Consider the following 26,181-nt stretch of genomic DNA (forward strand, 5'->3'; position numbering starts at 1 on the left):
GGGAGAGGAGTTGTGGAGAAGGAAAGGGAGTTCACAAGATCTCTTAAGGAAAATATCTATTCTTAGGAAGAGCCTAATACAGAAAATACATCGACGGAAACTACTTTAATCACAAGACAGCAACTGGTCACCTCTGAAACTATAATAACTGTTCCTAAAATAGATCCATTTATTCCTCATTCCCAGGAAATAGTAAGACTATTAAAATACTATTTAAATAAAACTAATCAGTATCTTCTTAATAATATTAAACTTTAAATCTTTATTTCCTAATATCTGAATGATCCTTTCACTTCTTTTTCTTAATATCTTTCTATCAATTCCTCTTAATGTGAATTTAATATTTCAATAGTATCTAAGATTGTTGAGGTGTAAAATCTACAACCATAATGGAAACAAATAAATATTGGGAATCTAAGTATTCTAAAATTAATAATGAAGAAATAATGTAAAATAGAAAGTTTTCTGTGCTTCTAAAAATAATAAGCTTTCTCTCTGATACCACAGTAGTTCAGAAGACCACTCTTCATGGGTATATTATGAATGTGAGGCTCTCCTGCTCAAGGCTGCTCAGGGTGTGGCAATGACATTCCACGACACTGGGCACACAGGAGTAATGAGAAGCATTCCGCTGCAGATATAACATGGATAACTTTACAGACTTCCCCTTTCTTCTAGGTAATCTTTAACATTCACAAAGTAAATAACGTAAAGGTACAAGGAACACATTTTAATTTGCCCTGCCCCCTAAAAACTGTTCAAATACCTTAAAGGATCTCCTCATTGCCTTAAACCAACTGATAAGATTAGCATGGAAATAATTTCCTTGACTTGTTTTTCCCAAGAAAATGCTTTTTAAATACAATTAATACCATAAAGACAAGAAAAACACCAAGAAAGAAACTTTTAATTGCACATTACTGATTGAATTTATTTTCTTAACAGCGGAATTATGTTAGCTACTACAATTAGCTAAATAATTCAAAGAAGATATAAATCAAGAAATCTATTTTCAAATAAAGGAAAAGAGAGCAAAAAAAAAAATCTATGGTGGTATCCACATCTGATGAAAACAAATAAAAACAATATCCAGAAATTCTTAAGAATGCCTATGATGATGTCATATCTTGGAATAATGTTAGAAAGAGATTTATAACTAGTCAAATCTAGTTGTGCATATTTCCTAAGCTCAACAATTAAAAGCTGATAGTAACATTATGAGAATCTTGACGTACTGAATCTTTCCAGTAAAAGTTGGGAAAACACAGCCCAGAAATGCAATGTATTATTTTTAAGATGGAAAACATTAATGTATTTCCAAACAAATCATATAGAATTTTTAACTATAAGGAAATGCAAAAATATTAAGGGTCTTTTAAAGGACAGAGAAAATATCCCTTCCAAGGCAGTAATATTGTTAAAAATAAATCTTTAACCTTTGTACTTTAATATAAGAATTCAAAAAATAATCTCACACAACTGAAAAGTAGGATTTTTACACTAACAGTCACATCACAGTCAAAGGAAACAGAACAGTGCTCATATTCCTTTCAATCTCAATTATCCAAGGCAAAAGAAATTTAGGGGAAAAAATATATATATATAAATTAATTTATAAGATTCTAAAGAAGAAAAATCTGAACATTTTAGAAGTTAACCATGTTAAAATGTAAATCAATGAGTATTCTCATCATCACATTTTAAGTACAGCTCAGAAGAATTTCAGTCGCGCAGACACTGTTTCAAGTAAGTTATGCCAAAAGAAATAATGACTTTAAAGAAAGTCCCCTGTTAAGTTGCTCACTATTAAGTTCATGGTGATTTTTTAAAATACAGCTGTCATGTCATCAAGCAGCAACAGGTATTAGGTATGACTGTATTCTGTCAGAAGGCAGATTCTTACACAAAATATGTGAGCTCCTACAAAGTTTATAAAATATCACAACCATAGAAATAACTAATTCTACGTATGATTTTGAAATATCTGTTTAAACCATGTATCCTCAACATGGATATTACCAACTAATACAGGCGGTGTACCCAGCTGAAGAGATACAGATCACACTGCTTAAAGATGTATTGTTAACTATATAGTTAACTAGTTGAAAGTGTATCACTGAATTTAGTTTTCACTCTGGAGTTCCTGTGAAATATCTGATCGTAAATGTTATAAACATAATTCCTATTACTACCAAATAAACAATGGAATACCTACATAGAAATAAACAAATGCATTAAATTAAGCAACGCATACTTGGGGACTTCCACTGTGCAAGCAAACAGCACTTACGGCCATCTTGCATACCTCGCTGAAATATTAGCTATCAATACTCCTTTTTCTAAAATAATCAAACTATCCCCATCTCTTGAAGTTACATGGCATACCTGTAGATTGTCATCTAAGAAACATCTTCTATTTCCTGCCCATTAGATTAGTTTTGTGTTCATCACAACTGCCACCTCATTTCTACTAAGGCAACTATGGATTTCAAAGAGTAAGAAAATCATAAAATCGTTTTTATGTTTTTTTAAATTGAGGTAACAGTGGCTTATAACATTACATAAATTTCAGGTGTACACCACTCTATTGGATTTCTGTGTAGACTATTCATGCTCACCACCCAAAGACTAATCACCACCCATCACCACACGTGCCCCATCACCCCTTTCGCCCTCCGCCCTGTTCCCTCCCCTCTGGTAACCACCCATCTAGTCTGTGTCGATGTGTTTGTTGTTGTTTTTATCTTCTACTTATGAGTGAAATGATACAGTATTCTGACTTTCTCTGTCTGACTTATTTTGCTTAGCATAATACCCTCAAGGTCAATCCATGTTGTCGCAAATGGCAAGTTTTTATGGCTAAATAGTATTCCAATGTGTATACATATTACATCTTCTTTATCCATTCATCCACTGATGGACACTTAGATTGTTTCCAAGTCTTGGCTATTGTGAATAATGCTGCAATGAACATAGGGGTGCATGTATCTTTACACATTTGTGTTTTTGTGTTCTTTGGGTAAATACCCAGTAGTGGGATAGCTGGATCATTTGGTAATTCTATTCTTAATTTTTTGAGGAATCTCCAAACTGTTTTCCATAGTGGCTGCACCAGTTTACATTCCCATCAGCAGTGTATGAGGGTTCCCTTTTCTCCACATCCTCTCCAAGAGTTGTTATTTCTTTTCTTGTTAATTATACCCATTCTGACAGGAGTGAGGTGATATCTCATTGTAGTTTTAATTTGCATTTCTCTAACAATTAGTGATGTTGAATATCTTTTCATGTGCCTGTTGGCCATCTGTATATCTTCTTTGGAAAAATGTCTGTTCAGATCCTTTGTTGCCCATTTTTTAATTGGTTGGTTTGTTTTTTTGTTGTTGATTTACATGAGTTCTTTATGTATTTTGGATATTAACCCCTTATCAGATCTTTGTTATCAGTAACAAAATCACAAATTTTTTAAATGAACTATTGAAAAAATATTAATATCCCAAAGAAATGAGTGAATTGATCTTTTAAAAATCAACTATGGAATAAGATTTTCAAAGAAAACACTGAGGAAAGTTTCTTTTACTTTTCTGTAGTAAAAAGTGTTCAGATGTAGGCTTTTCTACTAAAAAGATGTATTTGAAAACTATGCAGCTCTAGTTCAATTGATACTGTGTTTTAAAACTGTGTTCTAAAACCAAAGTTAAACCCATTTTCTCCCCCATGAAAACAGCTTTGCTTAATGTAGAAACAGATAAAGAATTCCAGCTACAATTCAGAAGTTCTAAATAAACATTTGGAATGCCTAAAAACAAACACCATATCAAAGAGTACAACTGGCCCTTACTATCATTCAATACAGCCAGTTCTGTGCTGGCCTAAAATCAAACTCTGCTTTCCCTTTTTATATTATTTGAGAAAAATAAAAATCAAAACCAAAAATCCCTCCCTCCCCCAAAAAAGTCCAGGTTTTCTTTAGATGACTGTCAAAATTGTGTAAGTTGCTTTGCGGATTTGTACTGCTTTATTTGAAATTTTAACTTCTTGACATTAATGTTACAGAGAGAAGCTTTATTATCAAAGCTCTGAAAAAACAGACTAGCCCTAGTTCCTGGCTGCTATACAAGCTGAACTCTCAAGGTTCAGAAGCTAAGAGTCTGGATGAATTTCTCCACCTCTCAGGCATCCTCTAACATACCGCATGCCTCTGGCTGGGAAAGGCTGTGGCAATGGGAAGCAAGCTTCCATCCACTGTTAACCTCTGCAGCTGCTCGTGAAGCAGATACGTCCCTTCTCATCATCACTCATATTTATTCTGCCCATCTGATAAATGCCAGATAAGTGTTTTTTCAAAGAGCACTTAAGTTAAAACAAAATATTTTTAAGATATGCACAATAAAAGATCTTAATTTACAGGAAAAACGCAAAAAAGCTGTAAGTAAATTGTTCATTCACATCAAGTGAGCACACTTTATCAAGACACTTGGTATGTAAAAAGGCACAATATATCAAATAGCTAACCTAGCTTCTGAAAAAGAAAAGAATTTTAATTAGTAGACTCTAATTAACAAGAGAGGGTTTCTTCCCTTATCAAATCATTCTCATTTCAAGGATTTTAAATTGGAATATCAGTTTTTCAATACGGAAATATTAGACAATTTCAATTACTGAGTGTAGTGGGTTGAATGGTGGCCCCAAAGATATGTCCACATTCTAAGACCCGAAACCTATAAATATTATCTTATATGGCAAAAGATGTGATTAAGAACCTTGCGAACAGAAGCTTGTCCTGGATTATGTAGGTGGGTCCTAAATGCAATCCTATGTATCATCATAAGAGAGGCAAAAGGAGTTTTGAGAGACAGACACACATGGAGAACAAGGAGATATGAACATGGAGCAGAGAGATGCAGCCAGAAGCCAACAGAAGCTGGGAGAGGCAAGGACCGTTTCCCTCTTAGAGCCTTTGGAGGTGCAGGGCCCTGCCTATACCTTGATTTCAAACATTCAGCCTCTAGAATTCAACTGTGAGAGAATAAATCTCTGCTGTTTTACTACCAAGATTGTAGTAATGTGTTACAGCAGCCACAGGACACTAATACACAGAGGAAATGAGTGTATTAAAAGAGTAATCCTTAAAGCATACAAATTTAGAAGTAAAAGGATAACCCTATATTATAAATAAAATATATCCATGAGACACAGGATAAAATGATAAAGCAAGCCCAATTTTTGCAGTTGAGACTTCGAAGCAAATTACTATATAAGATTTTACATGTAACGCTAACATATCATTGAGTGATCACACAGGGGGACCTTATAAGCAGAGTTTTACCTAATCTCTAAATATTCAGCTACAATAACAAAATACAGGAAGCAAGAGAGAGGAAAATAAATTAATCTTTCAAGTCAGGCTAAAAAGTGACAAAAATTAAAAACAATTAAAAATGCCTGCAAAATACCCACAAGTAAATGTGGCTTCTGAAATTCTTCATCACTAACTATAAAGGATTCTACTACATGATCTGCTCGAGTGGGCAGAAGTACCCAGACACTGACAAAAAGAAAGAGAGTGGTGTCTGGGGAATTACAAATTACACAGGTTATCATACTTAGAAGAAACACACACTTTTTGAAAGAAGAAGACAATAAATCTTTATGATCTGACAACCACTTGGTCATTCTAAGTCTTAGAAAAGAAAAATAATCAAATACGGTAACCTCTCTAAGCCTCCATATCCTCACCTTTAAAACTGGGATAACAGTCTACCTACCTCACAGTGTTGACAGCCCCATCACAGGGTTACTGTGAGGATGACATGAGATTACACACAGTGACGGCCCATGGTTTGGGTCATAGCTTCTCTCCACAAACTAGCTGACTAGGAGCTAACTACACTTGCTTTCTCAATGAAAAATTTCAGGGAACAGTTACTAGATTAAAAAAATAGATAAACATTTTAAAACAGAAAGCCTCTTCTCCAATCTATTGATACCTGAGTGTCCTGGCACTTACCACATCACTAGCGCTGGAAAACTCATTATTAACCAGACTTTCAAGAGCCATCCACCGAACCGGCCTGTTTTCATTGTCCCCCAGACAGTGATAGTCCATGGGGAACAAGTCCCTGGAGAGGGCATTGTCTGTGATCTTAACTTGAAGTGTATCATCAATGCTGAAAAGTAAAGACATGAACATCAAATGCAATCAGGGTATTTAAAAAATATGGTGCATGGTCACTCAATTACAACACAATTCCCACTGTGACTCCAAGAGAGAACCCCAAATCCAGGGAGAGCTAAACATCAAATGACAGTGACAAGCTCATGGCACCTACACACAGTTCCTAGCAGCCAGGTCTTTGTGGATGACTTCTCTTCTGGCCAGATAGCTCATTCCACAGGCAATCTGAATAGCCATGTGTACCAGGTCTTGTTGAGAAATTGCCTGTGGTAACAGAAAATGACAATGTTTGCAGTTAGCACAAAAATGATAACGGCAGCTGCTTATTTTATTCCACAATCCTACTCCATCCCAAAATACTTTTTTACACCTACACGCTGAATTTCAGAAAGCTTCTTCTTGACCAAGAAGATGTTCCCACAGCTCCCCATACTTACATCTACTATAGTTCCTATCATTCTGCAATTTACCATTTACTTCACTGTGTCTCATCTCTTAGGTATATCTCCTCAACATCTAGCACATACAGTGGCTACTCAATAAATCTCTGTTCAATGAATGCTGAACATTCAAGGTAATATTTCAAATGCTTATTATTCAATAACTTGTTCTTTTCTTTTAAAATAATAGTTTTTATCAAGAGACTATCTGCTGGGGACTATTTTCAAATAAAGTCTCTAGCTCTCTCTACTGGTCCACAACTCTCGAGTCAGTATGCCAGCCTTGTGGGCCGAGGAATGAAAATCTTCCCCAGGTGACGCTGATGGGCCGCAGCCTCCAACCACCTGGTGGGAATCCTTGCTTTAACCCTGTCAATTTACAAAGCATATCTAAGCCAAACACTCAATGCAGCCTTTGAATCCACTTTCTTCTGCCAACTGTAATAAGTATATTATCATAAATCATAAAACCAACTTAACGTGGCTACAAGATACCGTAGGCAGCAAAACAACCACTAGGCTTTACAACTACTTGGAATCTGACGAAATGCTTTACAGCTATGTGCACAAGCAGTGAAGAGAATGAAACTCTTAGATGATTGATACCTTACAGCCAAGCATATTAAAAACCTACCCAGTTATCTCCCACACTCTACACCTCTAGTCATCACCAGCTTTTGGTACAACATGGACCAAACGGCTGTGTAAAGTCTGTTTCCACTCCTAGAAGGGAGATCTAGCACAAGTCCCTTCAAAGTGTTCTCAGGAAAATGAGTGAGATGGTGTCACAGAAGCTTTGAGGCGATTATGAATAAACACAGTGGACATACATGACAAAACTTCAGCAGTGGTTAAGTGTAAACCTCAAGACAGGAATCACAAACCACCTTTTTCTAAGACAACAGGTTATAAATATCTTCTGGTTCATTTTGAGCTTCTTTTTGCAAGCCTTTGAACAGTTTATATATAAGAATGTTAACATCCACTTTCAAAAATATCGTCAGAAGCTACTGGTAAATAACTTGCATTTGGGCAAATTTTTCTCACCTGTGGATTATTGGCCTCTACTAATTTGCACTGCCGTAAAAACAATTTAAGATTCCCCCAATTCATGTAAGGCAATATCACCATGGGCTTTTCTCCTTCTTCTATACACACATGGGTAATAGGAAGAAGATTTCTATAAAATAATAAGAAATCAGGAAAAAGACAAGTGAAATCTAAAACCTCAGGGACTTATTTTTAACAAGAAATAAAGTAAAGATAATCTAAAACAAAACAAGAAACTCTCAAACATATTTAAAAACATGATTACCATTAAAAATGTACAATTATAAATGCTCTTTTAAACTAGACTTCACCGTTCCCCACATGTGCACTTTCTTGATAGGGAAAAATTAGAAACTCCGAGCTGTTTGCTGTGGACTGGATTCTCTGAAGACACACCCTAGCCATCCTAAATCTTACTCTAAAGGGTATCAGACACACCTAAAAAATGACTGACTCTGAGTGTATTATGACAACATCCTATTTAGTCCATCATCACACATTAAAAAAAAGGTCTCAATGTTGACTATGGACAAGAATATGATAATCAGGAAGGCCTCTAAGAGGCTGAAAATGCCACAAAAGCCAAGAAGTCCTTAGCTGGTCATATAGGATTTAGAATCCAATTTCTCAATCCTAAATTTACCATTTACTGTCTGTGTGACCATCTCTCTTGGCCTTAGTTTCCATACCTCTAACATGGGGATCCCACCAACTATAAAATGTTGCTATGATGTGCAAAATAAAGCCAAGCATGTAGTAAACAATCTTGCTCTATTTTTAATTTCCATGACACACATAAATACTTTCATTCTATTGCCTAATGACACCTCTCCCACTGGTATCTGGAAATAACTGTTAATTTTTCCCAAAGTTATATAACTTTTTACATAATTACCTCATTTTCCCCACTAAGCTGAAAATTCTTGGAATGCAAAAACTAACGTGAACTTTTATTTTTACACCCTATGCTTTGTATTCTGTGCCACAGAAAGTAAGCATTTAATAAATATTTGATAAATAACACAGATAGCATAGACTTAAAAACATTCCTATGCCTTAACTTAGTAAATTCTGCCTCTAAGGTTATTTAATAAGGAAATAATACTAAACATAAAAAAGCTACACGAACAAGGATAATGTAATATTAACCACAAAAAGTTACAAACAACCTGAACGTCCAAAAGTAAAGAAAGAGTACACCCAAATAATAGGATAGCATGTAACAATGGTCTCAAAGAGCTGTTAAGAGAACATGAGTAAAAGCTCATCTTATAGGAAAACAAGATACAAAATTCACATATGTTTACGGAATAATTACAAATATGGAGGAAAAAATAAAACCCTGCACAGAAATATGCCAAGAGTTGTTGTCTTTAAGTTGTGGGACTTTAGATCACTTTTACCGTGCTTTTCTCTTTCCTAAATTGTCTCAATTAAGCATGTACCTCTTAAAACCTGAGTCACACAGTTCTGACCTAACAGTGCCTAAGGGAAAGCTATGGGCTCCCCTTGTGCAGTGCAGGAGTTACTAACAGGGAAGCACTGACCCCAAGGAGCCGGGAAATGAGAACTCACAGATCAGCACCCTGTACACGGTAACCTCTCTGTAAGGGTTCTGCACACATTACAGCCTAAGAGTGGCGGCGATGATTAGTCCCATTTTATAGGTGAGAAAACCCACGTGGAGAGAGAGGTTAGGTAATCTGCCAAGGACAAACAGCAAGGACGGGGAGAAAAAAATTCAAATCTTCATCTGATTCCAAAACGCTTGAGCTTTGCTCTGGACCACTGGACACTCCCTCCTACAGAGCAAGAAGGAGTACCGGGGAGATGACAGAGCCTCTTTTCACACCCAGTCCCATGCACACTAAAACGCCTACAGCAGGCCTGCACTCAGGTGTCCCTGAGCATATCATGATTTCAGGGGTAATGTGAAGAGCTGCCCAATCTCTTTAACCACCCCCACCAAATTATGTCTCTGCTCCTTTCCTCATGACTGAAATTCACCGAGCAGAGTTAAAGGCATTTTATCCAGACACAGTAAGTTGGCTGGATGAGATCAAATCATTTATTCTATCACCAGAGGATTAAAAGCCCTCTAGGAGACGTAATAAGCTGCATGAACGTGTTTCAAAGTACAAATGGCTGGTTTCACTCTGCCCGTTTTATAAAGGAAAGGAGGATAAAGAGGAAGGTCTGGGATTTATAAGAGTGGATGAGAGTGGACGCAGGTGCTGCAGAGAATACGGCAGAGGAAGCATAGGTTCTGTGGGGACTTGAAACAAGAACTGCATCCAGCGCTCAGTCCCACGGGGCAGGCCTGCAGAGTGAGAACTGGGAGGCATTCAGCACAAGAAGTGCCTGCCATCACGTACCCTTGGGCCAATGCAGAGTCAAACTAGCCAAGAGCTCAAAGGTACTTTGATACCCAGTACTTCTGATGTAATTTAAATGACTGATAGCTATCTTTTATTCATACAGCTATTTTAATTTATAGTAAAAATTATTCTCACAAATTACAATGGAAAAAGGAATGAAAAGAAAGAATTTAAAAATGCTTTAAAATATTTTAACAGTTTACAACTCTTCATCGTGGAATGTTAAAACATGAAGTACACGTTTTACCTGTGGAATTACATACCACGACTAGTTAAAAAAAGGTAAAATCTGAAACCAGGGGTCATTTCTTGCTGAGGGTATTTAGCTTGCTGAGGGTATTTAGCTTGCTTGATAAATTCTATGATATGATCACCGAAGATCATTATTTCATTTTTATCCCTCATGTCTAGCAGAGTTCCAAGTGCAAAATGGGTACTTAATGAATTAGAATCAAAGAATGAACAAAAAAACGCATATACACAGCAACGAATACTTTAGACATCAGCAGTCAAAAAGAAATGTGTGGTAGGCTCTAGTCTCCTTAAAAATGAAATGAATTGCTACAGTGAATGGAAAGAACAACACACTTTCTACATATTGGCAATGTGTTTTGCACATTAAAAACCAGGAGTTCTGGTTTCAATTTATAGCCAGGAAGAACAATTAACCACGACCAAACTAACCTGCCTTTAGAAGACTTTCCCAAATGACTAAATGCCCAGCATCAACTCCATTCAGTATGTCATCCCATTCCATCACTTAAGGGTATCCTGAGGCTGCTAACTCATCCTGGTAGGATGCTGGAAAACCCTACAGCTTAAAGCCACAGGAGAAAATGCTACAAATGCTTGCTCTGAACATTTTTCTGCCAAAGCATCTTTGGGCTACAGTGGATATAAAACTGCTTCTTGGGAAAATCCTGGTTTCAGCAACATTTATCCCTGCCACTCACTTCTGTGCAGAAGTGGTACAGACCTTTCGTCAGAGTAAGCATACTAACTAGGTACCTAAGTACTAGGTTACCATTACATACTAGTATTAAAATGGCTCTTCTCCCTAGAGTCAGCATAACAGAACATCAAGCACTCCCAACACTGTCAAAAAGAACATTTCGAAGTGATGATTATTGTTGTTGTTGATGTTGTTGTTTTGTTACCCAGAAGAAACAAAATGTGTTTTGGAGAAATACAGTCTAATGGATGAGTTATCCATCCATTCCTCTGCAAATGAGTTCTATTCTTCGACTGAATCAGGCCAATGGAAGGTAACATTCTCAAACCACATGACTTTAACCCCTCAGACAGACATCTTCAGTCCCTCAATACTGTGTGTTCAATTTCTTCAAAGGTCCCTGGCTTTTTTATTTTTAATGAAACTTAAAAGCATATCTGTTCATTATATTAATCAATGTTCCAAGTACATCATAAACCTAATGAGACATCTGCCTTGGAATTCGAAACTAGAAAATTTTTCTCCCCCAAGGAACCTCTATGTTCTTTCCCTTCTAATACTGAGATTTACCAACTTTCAATGTTTCCTTCAGCCTTGCTTGCCCAGAAGCTAAGAGCTTTTTTACGTTCAAACATGGCAAAAATATTTGTCTCCTTACTATTGCCTTATTTTCTTTCCCACCATCACAATGCCCAAAACTCAGTTTCATATTCATAACCATTTTATTGATCTTACTATAGCTGCCTTCTTTTTAGGTTCTCAAATTCTTTTGAATATGAACCAAAGTATAAACAAAATCCAAAAATAAAATTCTGCATAGTCATCTTATTTTTTGGCAGAACTCAAGTAATTGCTCAAAGTACAGAGAAATTAAAATGCATGACGCCTTTTGCATGCATCACTTTTTTTTTCTTCACAAGTCCATAAATATCTTCCAACAGAGATGATTACCATTCCATTTTTTTAAACATATGTGTCCAAATTTTCAGTAGGCATACAAATTAAGCCGACTCTATGTAGTGCTTTAACAAAAAAAAACCCTTGGGACCAGCCCAGATGGCCTACTGGTTAAGTTTGGCGGTCTCCACTTCAGCGGCCCCCACTTCGGTGGCCCAGGTTTTTTTTCCCTAAAGATTGGCACCTGAGCTAACATCTGTTGCCAATCTTTTTTTCTGTCCCTTCATCTTCTCCCTACAGCCCCCTAGTACATAGTTGTATATTCTAGTTGTAGGTCCTTCTGGCTGTGCTATGTGGGATGCTGCCTCAGCATGGCCTGATGAGCCATGCCATGTCTGCACCCAGGATCCGAACTGGCAAAACACTGGGCCATTGAAGTGGAGCATATGAACTTAACCACTTGGCCAGAGGGCCAGCCCCTCTTTTTTTCTTTTTTTCCTAGCAGCCTAGGTTTGGTTTCCAGGTATAGACCTATACCACTTGTCTGTCAGTGGCCATGCTGTGGCAGCTGCTCACATACAAAATAGAGACAGACTGGCAACAGATGTTAGCTCAGGGAGAATCTTCCTCAGCAAAAAAAAAAAAAAAAAAAAAAGCTTGCCCCATTATGGATACTGCTGCACACTGTGATACTATATTCAAGCCCTTTCTGGCCCAGAAGGTAGAAGTTACAGCTCTGTAAAGAGGACTGATATGCTTTTTCAAAAAGGCTCTTCAGATAGAACAAGCATTTTTTAAAAAAAATCATACTATGACCTAATGATAAGAGAATAGCTAAAATGTGGTGCATCCAACCAATGAACTACTATGCAGCCTTTTTAAATGTAGACATGAATTTATAATTACTTACATGAAAAGTTAGATACATTGTTTAGTTATATCAAGAAGCTTGTTAACCTAGTTAAAGATAATAATGGTATGGTCATACAGAAAAATACCCTCATTTTTTTGGAAAATGCATTGAAAGCGTTGAGATGTCCAGTTTAAAGTATTTCCACACTCACAAATATCTATCTATATCTAGATAGATGATAGATAGATACACATACACACACACAAAGAAAAAATGGCAAAATGTTAACTATCATTAAATTTAGGAGGTGGGATTACTGGTGTTTAGTAATTATTCTTGTCTTTGGGATTCTATGTGTTCAAAAATTTCATAACAAATATTTTTTAGTGTATGTACATCATTATCTTATTTTTTAAAAGGGAAATATGTACATAAATATGTAAAACCTCTTTCTCCAAAGCTTAGCTATGATTATCCAGATATGGGCTTACATACTCTTATTTATTTTCTTCTTTATACTTTATTACATTTTCAAATTTTGTGCAATGAGCATGCATTTCACTTTTATATTTGGGAAAAAAATTAAGCTATTCTAAAAAGCTTTCAATTCAGAAGACATCACAATGTTCTTAAAATAAAAATGTAGCATACAATGTTACCATGTGTAATACTTAAACGCTGGATTGAGATTGTTTCTCCTCTCACCTGTGATGAAGACCTCGCAGCTTACAACTTTCAGTGAGCATCATGGTCACCTGAATTTCAGAAGCTTGATCTATATAAAGAAAAAGATATTGCCTTGAAGGATACTACTATATATATGACATGAATATATTCTGCTATCAGTAAATAGTTATCTCAGACTATAAGGTAAATTTTCATGATAAGTTACAGGTAAATCTAAAAAGGTCTAGTCCAAAATTCTATCACAATAGAGTCTCACTGAATAGGTCAATGTTAACAGAAGCCATTAAGATAAATTTGACCACATAAAAATTAGAAATTAAGTAAGGTTCCATAAACAAAGCAGAAAAAGTAATAACACATTGGAGAAATATCTGCAAAACATAAGGCATATAGAGGGCTCATTTAATGTTTTCCCCTTCTTTAAAGAGTTCATACAAATCACGAAGAAAGGAAAAATTGGAAAAGAGGCAAAAGATACAGTTTACCGAAAAGAGAAACACAAATGACCAACAAAATTACAAAACGACTTTCAGGGGCCAGCCCAGTGGTGTATTGGTTAAGTTCTCGAGCTCTGTTTGGGTGGCTTGGGATTCACTGCTTCGGATCCCAGGTGTGCACCTACACACCACTTACCTGGCCATGCTATGGCAGGCATCCCACATATAAAGTAGAGGAAGACGGGCATGAATATTAGCTCAGGGCCAATCTTTCTCACCAAAAAAAGAGGAAGATTGGCAGCAGATGTTAGCTTATCTTCCTTGGAAAAAAAAAATTAGAAAATGACTTTCAGCCTTACTCTTAAATAAAGAAATGCAAATTAAACTAGAAGATCCCACTTTCCCTGTCAGATTGGAAGAGACAAAAAAAGTCAGCTACCTGTCAAGTTTGGTCAAGAGTGTGAGGAAGCACACTCATCAACCGCGCCCTGAGTAGGTGAGGGAAACAAGATCTAACAAAATTTTAAATGCATATACCCTTTACATCATCGACCCAACTGCTAAGAGTCTACTCTACAGATATGTTCACAAGAGCTCATCTATAGAGAATGTAACAAGAATACTGTTTGATTCTAACAGCAAAAACTCAAAGTGCCCATCAACAGAGAACTAGTTAAATGTGCACTTTAGAATACCATGTGGCTACTTCTAAAAAATAAGATTTAGGTCTATAGGTACTGAAAGAGGAAGATCTCCAAAATATATTAAATCTTAAAAGCAAGGTTCAAACTGTGTTTGTGTGATCAGTTGTGTTATAAAAACAAAATTTTATGAAAATTGGGTGCACTTTTTTTCTTACTCATGGAGAGAACCATAAATTGTTTATGGTGGTGACTTTTAGAGATGGAAGAATTTACATTTTGCACTTTTCTGTCCTGTTTACAGTTTGTAACCTTACAAACATACAATCATTAAAAAATGACTACAGGAGTTGTGCCTGGAGATTGTGGCCCATTTTATTGTTTTCTTCTTCTTACCTCTCTATAGTTAAAAACAAAAAGGGGGCCAGCTCTGTGGCCGAGTGGTTAAATTTGTGTCCTCTGCTTCGGCAGCCCAGGGTTTCGCTGATTTGGATCCTGGGCGCAGACCTAGCACTGCTCATCAGGCCATGCGGAGGTGGTGTCCCACATGCCACAACTAGAAGGACCCACAACTAAAATATGCAACTATGTACTGGGGGGCTTTGGGGAGAAGAAGGAAACAAACAAACAAAAAACTAATAATAAATTAGTAGAAAAAAATTTAATTTTCAGACAATAGCCAAAATTCGTATGGTTATTCCATTTTATTCTTAGCTTCTGAACTCATAGTTTTTGGTCCAAAGTAACAAAACAGAACTCAAACTGACTTTTAGTTCAATGATTTTGAAACAAAAACATCATAATGCAATTTACCAGTATCTTTGGTCTGCACCTCTAAAAGAATTTTAAGCCATCAAATATTTGCACAAATCTACAAGGATTCCTCTTCTTAACAGGAATCATTATCTTAATAGTACAGATGATTTTTCTCCACTGTTTAAAAAGAACAGTTCTATTAAGCGATAGTATATTTTCATTATAAAATTGAAAATGAACTTTTTTAAAAAGTAGTTTTTAGATGCCAAACAAAATTAAGAGTACAGTGTATCCTTAAAAACAATTTCAAAGAAACTAATTACTAATTTGTATGTCAACTATAAAAACACTAACAATAATTTATAAAGCTTCTAATCAATGCAGTAAGAGGGAGAAACGATATAAAGATTGACAAAGCCAAGATCTACATCCCAGCCCTACCTAGTAAAATGCTGAACCAACAGTATAAGCACTGAACTCAGGCACAATGGTTACGCATCACATTCACTCCCAAAAGCGGAGCTGTGAAAGCTGAGAAATCAGAAATTTCATTTACTTCCACTCTAACCAGTGGGATCATTCCCTCTCCAACTACTTGCCAGTACTGTCCCCTTTCCAGACAGCTTTGCTGAGTTAAGATTTTTGTAGGAATGTAAAATGGGTGGACAAAAAGCCAAGGACTTGAAACACTTGGTACTTCTTTGGGAAAGTACTTGACACCAATGTCTGCTGAAATAAACTCTAGTTGTCTAAAACCTGCTTAAAATTTAGGATCATCTAGTAAACGGCAGCATGTGCCTTTATGACTCTTTCTGTAATCTAAATCATTTTAATGAAATTATGGCCAGGACAACTTGGGGGCTGGAAGGATCTTTTTAGGATTGAAAATTAATAATAGGTGGAGTTCCGCACACAGTTAGTAAGAGTTTACCTTCCCGTCAAGCGGTCCAGAGACCCAAGTAAGAGGAAAGGTAATTTCAGGATGTGTTATTTTATGAATAATTTTTTTCAGGTTCTTAACTTTGATAAGCATGTTCTATTAAGCAAGGGATGCTTGAACTGGATGATGACCTAAGAAAACTCTGAATTGGAGAAAAAAATGTTTATCCATTTAGTAAGAAAAAATCATTTTTCTGGATTCCTTTCCCAGTCTAGTCCAAGTCTTTTAATTTTATGGAAAGGTCTATTTTCAAGATGTAAATATTTGGAAAGAACACTATAAAATGATTTACATTCTCAAAGTTATAAAAAAGAATAAAATGACAAAAAACATATTTCCAAATTGCAAATAGCAGCAGCTATAAAAGAAAATAAGAACTTAATGCCAATAACCTCAAGTTAATTACTTTATAGAATTCAATTGCACAATATCCACTGTGTGAAATCCAGATTTCTAATTTCAATCTCTGGAAATTTATATTGGAATATCCATTAAGTCTCTATGCAAAATTATGAGTTTTTTAAGAAGCCAAATGCCAATTTCCTGCTTATGCCTAAAGGCAAAGGTCAATGATTTTTTAAAAACTTATTTTTTGCATGTTAAGCTGCACTTCTAATTGTGTAGCATGTATTAAGCATACAGATTTGTGAAAGACCCCTGTCAGCTTTACGGAGCTTCAATTAAAAAAATAAAATAACATTCCAAAAAAATAAATCTCAGAGATACTCAATCATGTGGAGTTACCTAACAATTCTGAAGCAAGAATTGTGATCAATGCATTTCCTCTCTGTTTCTCATGCAAACCAAGACCATATCTCGGCTAAGGACTCACTGTGCTTTCTCTTGTTTCCGTCTAGCTCAGAGAGAACATTTTAGTTACACTGGTAAGGCGGAGAAACAGCCAAGTGACTACACTGCAAGTGTATACGGGAAGAGAAAGCTTATCTTGTGAAACAGTCCCAGTAACCACATTGTGTTTTCTTATCACTAGTATTTCCTTTTCTCCCCTCTTACAACCACAAATCAACCTAATTCTGCAAAGAAACCTCTTTTCCTAATTCAAGATTCATTCAGAACAAATCAATAATAGCCCAGTTCTAAATTGTTCATAGAATATTTACAAACCCCGGAAGAAATATTAGAATTACAGAGAAATGTTTCCTTAAGAAAATGGGGAAAGTCTAACAAAAGTCAGCAGTTACTAAACCTAAGGTTCAAACTCCACATTTACAAAGAGTAATATGTTAAATATCCTTCAAAACTAGTTGGAAAACCCACTGGGACCTAACTTAAATGTTAACCTTTAAAAGTATTTTGGGACTAGGAAAGGTGGGTGAATAAAATAAACTGTAAGTTAAATCATTTGTTTAGAAAAGATAAAAGGTGTGTGTGTGTTTGTTTATAGCATTCTTAACCAAGCAATTTTGCTAAATTAAAAGAAATCAAATTCCAAAGATTTTTTGTTAGATTAGTACAATCCAACTTTTTAGAAACAACAAACATAAATCCTTCGTACTTTCCATGAACTCTGTTAAATAAATTTAGAAACATAAGTTCTTATAAATTAATTTTAAATACATCATAAAGTTGTCACCTCCTACTCATAAAACTGCATTTAATTTTTCCCTCAGTTTCTGAATTCAAATGCTAAATTTCTTTTTCCAAAATTAACATCTTGTCATTTCAACCTCTATCATATACTATCAGACATTAAGCACCCTATCAATCACCACATTTTTCTTTTTCTTAAAAAGAGTAGGGCTGGCCCTGTGGCCGAGTGGTTAAGTTTGCGCGCTCTGCTTTGGTGGCCCAGGGTTTCACAGGTTTGGATCCTGGGCGCGAACATGGCACTGCTAGTCAAGCCATGCTGAGGCGGCGTCCCATGTGCCACAACTAGAAGGACCCACAACTAAAAATACACAACTATGTACTGGGGGGCTTTGGGGAGAAAAAGGAAAAATAAAATCTTTAAAAAAAAAAAACGAGCAAATAGAATTAACAGTTATTTAATCTTTTACAAATATTAATTATAAACAATTAAAAATTATTTTAAAAAGGTCTTGCTAATTTACCAGTATCAGGGAAGAAGCCATATATAAATAATATTGTAGTATATTTTGATAGAGAACCTCTTAACTGAAAAATTTTCATCAATCAACAAGTGAAAAATTAGGCATCACATTTCTCCAAAAGGAGAGTATGTGAAAATAAATATTCTGTTCATGAAAATATAAACTAATGTCATCTTTTAGGAAACAATCTGACAATATCTATGAAAATTTTAAATGTAAACACTAAACACCTCTTAGGGCAGCAGTTCCAACTATGGCTGTACCTGCAAAACTACACCAAGAAACACACACACACTCACAGACATTTTCTGCAGCATTACATATAACAGCAAAAAAACGGGGGTGGGGAGTGGGAGGAAGATAAACAGTGGCTGTCCACATAAGGTGCTGTGGGTCTTGGGGTCACTTTTTCCCTTTATAGATCTCAGTAAGGGGGGAGGAGTGGAGAAGAGGGAAACTAATAATGTTCTGTAAGAGGGAAAAAACAAAGAATTTTAACCCAGGAGAAACACAGTATCAGATAGAGGAACAATGAAGCCAAGTGGACATATTTTAACCAGAAGCCTGAGTAATGTCTAATAAATGTTTAGTGTCTTACATTATTAGACCTCTGTTTTCTATACCTAATGAGAACAACCCAAGTCTCCTTAAAGGTTAGCCTCATGTGAGCTAAATTAGCTTGGACTTATTTAAAGGTTTGGTGCACACTGAGAAGCTGAGACAGAATTTCGCTGGCATGAGTCACCTTAGGAAGGCATTATGGAAACCGCATGGGAAATAAATCCTACCTTTAACTGTTTTTACAAATGCTTGTTTTTCTTTATTTGGATCTTTTTCATCTAGTAAAATTCCATGGAAAATACGCCCAAAAGTACCTAAAAAGAAAAATAATAATGAACGAGATCATATGATGACCTTCATAAAATTATAAACACAAAACTTTCTGGCACAAGGTAACTTCAAACAAATATACCAAGAGCATGTGTGGTCAACACCACTCTAGTCCTGGAGTGAAAAGACCCAGATCTTTGCTTTTAAGGACCACTACAAGTTCTTCATAATTATGAAGTATCTTAACTTGCTTTTAGAAATACATATTCAAACTAACTATGTGAGAAGTCTTTCTGAATTAGCCTAAATAAACTAATGATATTAATGACACAGCCCGGAGCACTGGACAACAGTGATGGGGTATCCAGACAGGCATGTATGAGTTTCCAGGCTTAGCCTCAGTGCAATGACAAAGGAAAAAAATGGACTCTCCTCATACATTCGAAAACAGACCAAAAAAAAAAAAATCTGCATCTGTTAATTACTATTTGCCACTGGGGACAGTTCAAGGCCCTCACTCAGAGGGGACTGACCTACAAGCATCCCAACCAACAGCTAAATTCAGAAAGACTCATACGCATCCAACGCACATTCCAAACTGAATTATGGAAGAGGGAAAAGGTAATTCTCTAACAACTTGAAGACCTCAATGAAGTACTTCATTATTAATTTCTGTTCTCCTCTTTCAGCATCTCCCCAGTCAATGCCCTAAAACTCAAGAAAGAAGCAAGGACCAGCAATTTGGGGAAGGGATGGGTCCTAAAATGTCAAATGTCTATTATGTGTGAGTTCATTTAATGTACATCATTTTGTCTAATCTTCATAACTAGTCGAAGAGGAGACAACGTAGTCCAAATTTACAGAAGAGGAAACCGGACATGGAAGGCATTAAGTGACTTCTCCAAGGTCACACAGGTAATAAATCATTGGACTGGGGCTGGAACTTGGGTGTACCTCTGAAGCCCACGCATGCTCCTTCTGCTAGAACCCCACACAACCTGTCACTGAGAAACTTACTTGGAATATTTTAAAGAGGCCTGCTAGGTAGTGATCATCTTTAAACAAGAACTAAAGAGAAAATACACTTAAGGGTAACAAACACTAATATATATGCTTTACTATACTTGAAAATCAAGAATTGCACCAAAGCTGTATTAAGGCATATTAAAGATCTAAAGAAAGAGAAAATGAAAACGAGTTTTATAAAGGAAATAAACTGTGCACGAATTTCTATCCCAAGACACAAAATGAGATGACATTTAAAATTTGAAACAAAAAAACTTCTATAGCGCTAACATTAAATCTTCCTTAAAAAATACATTTTGAGATAATGAATACCTTCTTGGAGTACATCTTTCAGAGTTATCCTCTCCCTGGATATGGCTATATCCTTCACCTTGGCTTTGGCCTCCAAAAGAGTGACACTTCTCAAGTCGTTCTTCTCTATCCGCAAAGTAGGATAACCTGAGGAGCCAACAAAGCCAAACCAAGAAATATAAATACCCTCACTACGGCATCAGGTCAACCAGCTCAGTCAGAGCCCCAGGACTCGAGTCACGGGAAGGAAGGCATGTAAGGATCATACACAGAAAAAGGCACATACGTGAACAGGGAGAATTACTTTGAAGGCCACACTAAGTTTTAGAGAAACACTTTCCACCTAGCCCAAAATCTTAAAATGCAGAATTAAAACAAGAAACACTAAAATTAATACTACCATTCACACTTCCATTACCTTTCAGCCAAATGAAACAAGCTTTTACTCATAAAATTTAATTTAATCCCTCCTTACAGAATATTTTTCTTCCAAAAGATTTTCTAACATACTCTCCTAACAAAGAACTTTTCAAATGAAGAGATGTTTATAAAAATAGCTTTTCTAACAAACATATGATGGATTTAATCATTCTGGTATTCATACAGCCTAGTTATACCATTGTGAGATTCATATTTGTTTTTCAGGTCCCTTAATTTCCATTCATTCTTAATACGATGACAGCAAAAACAAAATTTCTAGCCATAAATTAAAATTTTCATTCCAACAAAAAAATGTTAGAATAAAAGGAAGATTCAGTGTTAGCAAATAGAAATTGGAATGGTATCTCTAATGATTTATTGGTTTAGGTAGATATTGGGAAGAAGAACCCCTAAAGAATTAGCGGACCTAGACAACGACCATCCGAGGCTGCCGGAACTACATGAAAGGCTTTGGGGAACTTCATAACGGATGGACTAAGCTGACAACACCTGATTCCACTCATCAGCAGTTTGACGGTGATATGCCTAGGAGTGTGAGTATATGCAATATTTGTATGTGCTTAATCCCGCCTGGAGTTCTTGGAGTTTCTTGGATCTGCGGTCTGTTCTGTTTCGTTATTTTGGAAAATTCTTGACCATTATATCTTCAACTATTTTTCCTACTCCTCTTTTTTTCTGTTTATAAACAAATGTATTTACACTGAGTTTTTAAAAAGTTTTTATCAGGGCCAGCACAGTGGCATAATGGTTAAGTTCTTTTGCTCCACTTCCACGGCCCAGGGTTCACCAGTTCGGATCCCAGGCACAGACCTAGCCACTGCTTGTCAAGCCATGCTATGGCAGGCGTCCCAAAATAAAGTAGAGGAAGATGGGCACGGATGTTAGCTCAGGGCTAATCTTTCTCAGCAAGAACAGGAGGATTGGTGGCGGATGTTAGCTCAAGGCTAATCTTCCTCTAAAGAAAAATGTTTTTACCATACATAAAAAAATGAATTCTCTCTCCTTAAGGTAATGCCCACAAAAACAAGTAAATTTCTTATTGATGGTAACTAAAAATGTTTTAAATAAATAAATGTATTTCCACTGACTTTAGAAAAAAGATTTCTTTTTAGCATATATAATAATTGAATTATCTACCTCTTTAAGGTTATATCCGCAATCAAAAACTGACTCTACTGAGCAAAGCTTGACATCTAAACATTAAAAGCAATGATGTGTTTCTTCTGAATAGTTTGAATTAGTTTCACATCTATCATCGTATTTTCTGAAGAGCATACATTCTCTTTCATTGGTAGTTATGGTAACTGTGGTTATTATTTCTTCTAAGTTTCTCTTAATCTAGGGTGCTCCCTCCTTCCCTTTTCTTTTCCTTTCCACCATCTCACAAAAGAAACCCAGTCAGTTATCCTGGAGAATGTCTGGCATCTGCTTCTTCGAGTATCATTTAACTTGTTCCTCTATCCCTGTACTTCTTATAAACTGCAAGTCAGTCCCACAGCCTTGATTAGATCTAGGTCAACTCCTGGAAGGAAAGGGAGACAGGACTACTTCATGGCTGGCACATCACATGTGGGGGTACAAAGCATCTAGTTGTCTACTATCAGTGATGCTAGGTTTCATTAGTGGATTCAGGTGGTGACAGTCTGATGCCTCGAATGGTAGAGTTCCCCATTTCTCTTTCTTTGCACAGTTTTAAACATTGATGATCTTTTCCTGAATCAAATATTTTACTAGGGACTGCAAATATATTTTCTAATTCTGTCATTCCTTCTACATTTATTACTGGGATTCTTCTGTAAAGAAACATTTTCTCTCATCAACCAGCAATATCTGGTTACTCTGAAATACAGTTCATGCAGCCAGTTGTCAGAAAAAGGTATGACTGGTGCCTTAGTCATCTCTCAAAATGATCAATTTTTTTTAAAAGTATCATCATAAACTGGTGGATTTTTACACATTTTATGTTTCAATCCAGAGCAGTTGTTACTCTTTTTGATGTTCAAATGGCCCCATCTTTGGGAGTTCTTCAAGTCTTTAGCAGCTCCCTTGGTTTTGGGCTCAGCAACATGTCCCAGGTTTATCCTGTACATTCCTGACCCAGTCCTGGAATCATCCATTTCTCCAAAGAATCCAGGTTCTTTTTAATGAGAAACAGTATTGAAAGACCACAACAGGGCATTGGGTGAAGGACAGATATTCTTAATCTTAGTTTACTAAAGAATAAATACCAGCCCAAGGAAGATAACAGCTAACTGCCTACAAGAACCTAACTAATCAATGGCACCACTGAGTCAAGCCCTGACTCATGGCCCACTATTTATCCTGATGATACGTTGTTTATTATTTGTATGGTGACTGATTTCTCATTATATCTAAATTATACTCTTAGAATGATTATTTTTCCACAAACATCTACATGTTACACTGTAAAAACTTTCATCAAAATCCTGTACAAAAAAAGGGAAATCAGATCCTATGCTCTCAAGTCTAAAGGCAGCTAGCTTCCTATCATGACTAGAAAACAACGTGAAGTTCTTACCACAGCCCACAAGACCACCAAACAATTCATTAAAATCCAAGTCTCTGTCTTCATCCAGCTCAATGGCTTCTTCTAACTACCTGAAAATCCTCCTTCTGTATTTCTCTAGAAGTGATTCAGTAGTCCTTTTAATAGAATTAATCTACGGAAACCTCCCCAAACTAATTCTAACAATTAAACTTAAATTTTATTCTTAATGCTCCAATTTTAGAATGTTTCATTCAATGCTCTAGAAAGCGAAGTTTAAGATCAAGCCTAATTGTGCACACACTGGATACTATGTACATGGTATGGTACACATCTCCCACAAGTAGCTAATCACAAAGGACCACTGACAGACCACAGACAACTTTAGTAAACCATCTTTAGAATTAAATTAACTCTTACTGGTGATAGGAGTTGCATTGTTGGGCGTGTCGGCTCTCAGATACTGAGTCGTCTGGGTAGATGGCTGAGACAGCCCTTGGGAACTACTGCTGGCACTGATGCTGCAAACAATTTTTAAGAGAGAAATATTTGGCAAGTCAGCTTCAACGAGAAATTTCCTTTTCCCATATATACAAAATGCATGTAGCTGCTATAACTAGCTTAAAGTCCTGACGGATATCACAATAATGCATGTATCTCTAGCACAAACATTCCATGATGAAATTTCAATCTACCTCATAATGCACAGCTCCATTTATTCTTTCTTTTCTATCTCCACAAGCATAAAGCAGGTTCATCTTATCAAAGTCATTCAGAAATGTAGTGACTAGTCCTCAAAGACTGCAGACAACATGTTAGGGAACTGTGAATCATTTCTTAGGGAGAGAGCCCATGCCATTCAATTGGGCTACTTTTAAGAAAAGGAGTAGAAAGACAGGCTTCTTTTAATGATGGTCTAAAACCAAAGCGCCTACAGATGAGGGAATATCAAAGTAAATCAAATATGCCAACATGCTCAAAGCTTGGGAAGGGTATCAAAATGTGGTTCAAGTTTGTTTAATCACATGTATTTTTCTTCTTCCCCAATCCCACCTTTTTAGAATTTATGGAACTTATCAGAAATCTCTAGTACTTGAAGCATTCCAGTACACTGTATTCTTTAAATAATACAGGGGACCCAGAAGATGGCAGGCTCAAATAATTGCCAATCCTGTATTCAAGACTACTACAAATTAATGCCTCACAAATGTGTATTTTTGGGGCCAGCCTCATGGCCAAGGGGTTGGGTTGCACGCTCCACTTTGGTGGCCTGGGGTTCACCGGTTCAGATCCTGGGCATGGACCTACACCCTGCTCATCAAGCTATGCTGTGGTGGCATTCCACATAGAAGAACCAGAATGACTTACAATTAGGATATACAACTATGTACTAGGGCTTTGGGGAGAAAAAAAAAGAGGAAGATTGGCAACAGATGTTAGCTCAGGGCCAATCTTCCTCACCAAAAAAACAAAACAAAACAACTCCCCCCGACACACACAACTGAGAAATGCTTCCTAAATCAATTAACCAATAACTGCCTTAGTATTTGCTTCCTGTTGTCCATCTTTTTTAAAAAATGCGTACTTTTGTTTTTTCAGTGGGTAACAACATTATCCCAGGTTACCCTTGGGCATACTACAGTTTTACTGCCTCAGCCCTTGAATTTTGCAGCAGCAGAGAAGCAAAGCATAGAAATTCAACATGAAGAGTGAGATCAGATGGCAGGAAGTCATCCCAGACCATCAGGATAGGCTTTCCCTGCCTCCCTTAGTTACAGGATCAGCAGAATACAATCAGAGGCTCCCAGCTTTCCTAAATATGTAAAATTGTTTCACTGATCACACTCCACACAAGAGTTCTCTATTTTCAAAACGTGGTGATTAAAAAAATATGTAATGAATAAAAGATGTTATTCAAAAATTGATCTATATGAGTCTACACGTGTAGTGGGTATGGGGCAGTACAGTGAAGCGATGAAGAGCATAAACCTTGAAATCAAAACTGCCAGCACTGCCATTTACCAGCTGTATGACCTCAGGCAAACCAACGCTTTTGTAGCCTCAAAATCCTCAAGGACAGAATGAGCATACTACTACCTCCTGACAAGGTTGCTAAAAGGAGTACGTGAAAAATCTGTAAGTAAAGCATTTAGGACAGTGCCTTGCCCTCAAACATACATCTTCAAATTATTGTTGCTAATTATTTTTATTACTACTAATAATATACATCCCCAATCCTTAGAATGATAAGGAACCACAGGACACCTGTTTTTGGAGTCCTGAGTACTACTCGAAGATCAGACTAGAAATCACTGTTGTTAACATTCCAAGATTCAGTAACGGGGAGAGAAGAGAAGTATTATTATCCCCAAAGGGGGAGGAATAAAGGACTATAATTACTTACCCATAAAATGGGATTAAGAAAACTTACCACGTCCCCCCGCCCAGGATTTGTGTGAGGCTCAAGTTGTATAATGTATGTGAAAGTGCTACTTAATAATACCTGCAATACACTGATGGTGGAATAAATGCCCAGACCCCAAATTATTTGCTAGTTATTGTGTTTCTCTCCAGTAACTGAACAGCAGGTGGCACTCTTGTACCACCTCAGAACTCTTGAAAAGACTGGGTGGGCATACAGTCAAAGATGTTATGAGTACATCCATGTCAATTTTTCATTGTTCAGCAGATATTTACTGGATCTCTACATTGAGCAGAGCACTAAATTAGGCAGCGAGAACAAGCCTCTCTGGAACCCCAGACCCCCCACTGTGAGAGAAGCACTAAATTAGGCAGTGAGAACAAGCC

The 26,181-nt window shown here is 36.5% G+C and overlaps 1 protein-coding gene across 1 annotated transcript in view; it reads right to left on the minus strand.

Annotated features, from left to right (window-relative positions):
• The window catches only part of RYK (receptor like tyrosine kinase), a 138,341-nt gene that overhangs the window by 15,196 nt on the left and 96,964 nt on the right, over positions 1 to 26,181 (minus strand). Inside the window, exons 9-15 of the mRNA XM_046641052.1 lie at positions 23,794 to 23,894; positions 20,448 to 20,573; positions 19,067 to 19,153; positions 13,451 to 13,520; positions 7,663 to 7,795; positions 6,330 to 6,439; positions 6,008 to 6,167 (exon numbers count right to left, since the gene is read on the minus strand). Coding sequence (XP_046497008.1) covers positions 6,008 to 6,167; positions 6,330 to 6,439; positions 7,663 to 7,795; positions 13,451 to 13,520; positions 19,067 to 19,153; positions 20,448 to 20,573; positions 23,794 to 23,894 — 787 coding nt within the window. The remainder of the gene's footprint in view (positions 1 to 6,007; positions 6,168 to 6,329; positions 6,440 to 7,662; positions 7,796 to 13,450; positions 13,521 to 19,066; positions 19,154 to 20,447; positions 20,574 to 23,793; positions 23,895 to 26,181) is intronic.

The sequence above is a fragment of the Equus quagga genome, chromosome 1 (genome assembly GCF_021613505.1).
Source record: "Equus quagga isolate Etosha38 chromosome 1, UCLA_HA_Equagga_1.0, whole genome shotgun sequence".
Taxonomy (NCBI): domain Eukaryota; kingdom Metazoa; phylum Chordata; class Mammalia; order Perissodactyla; family Equidae; genus Equus; species Equus quagga.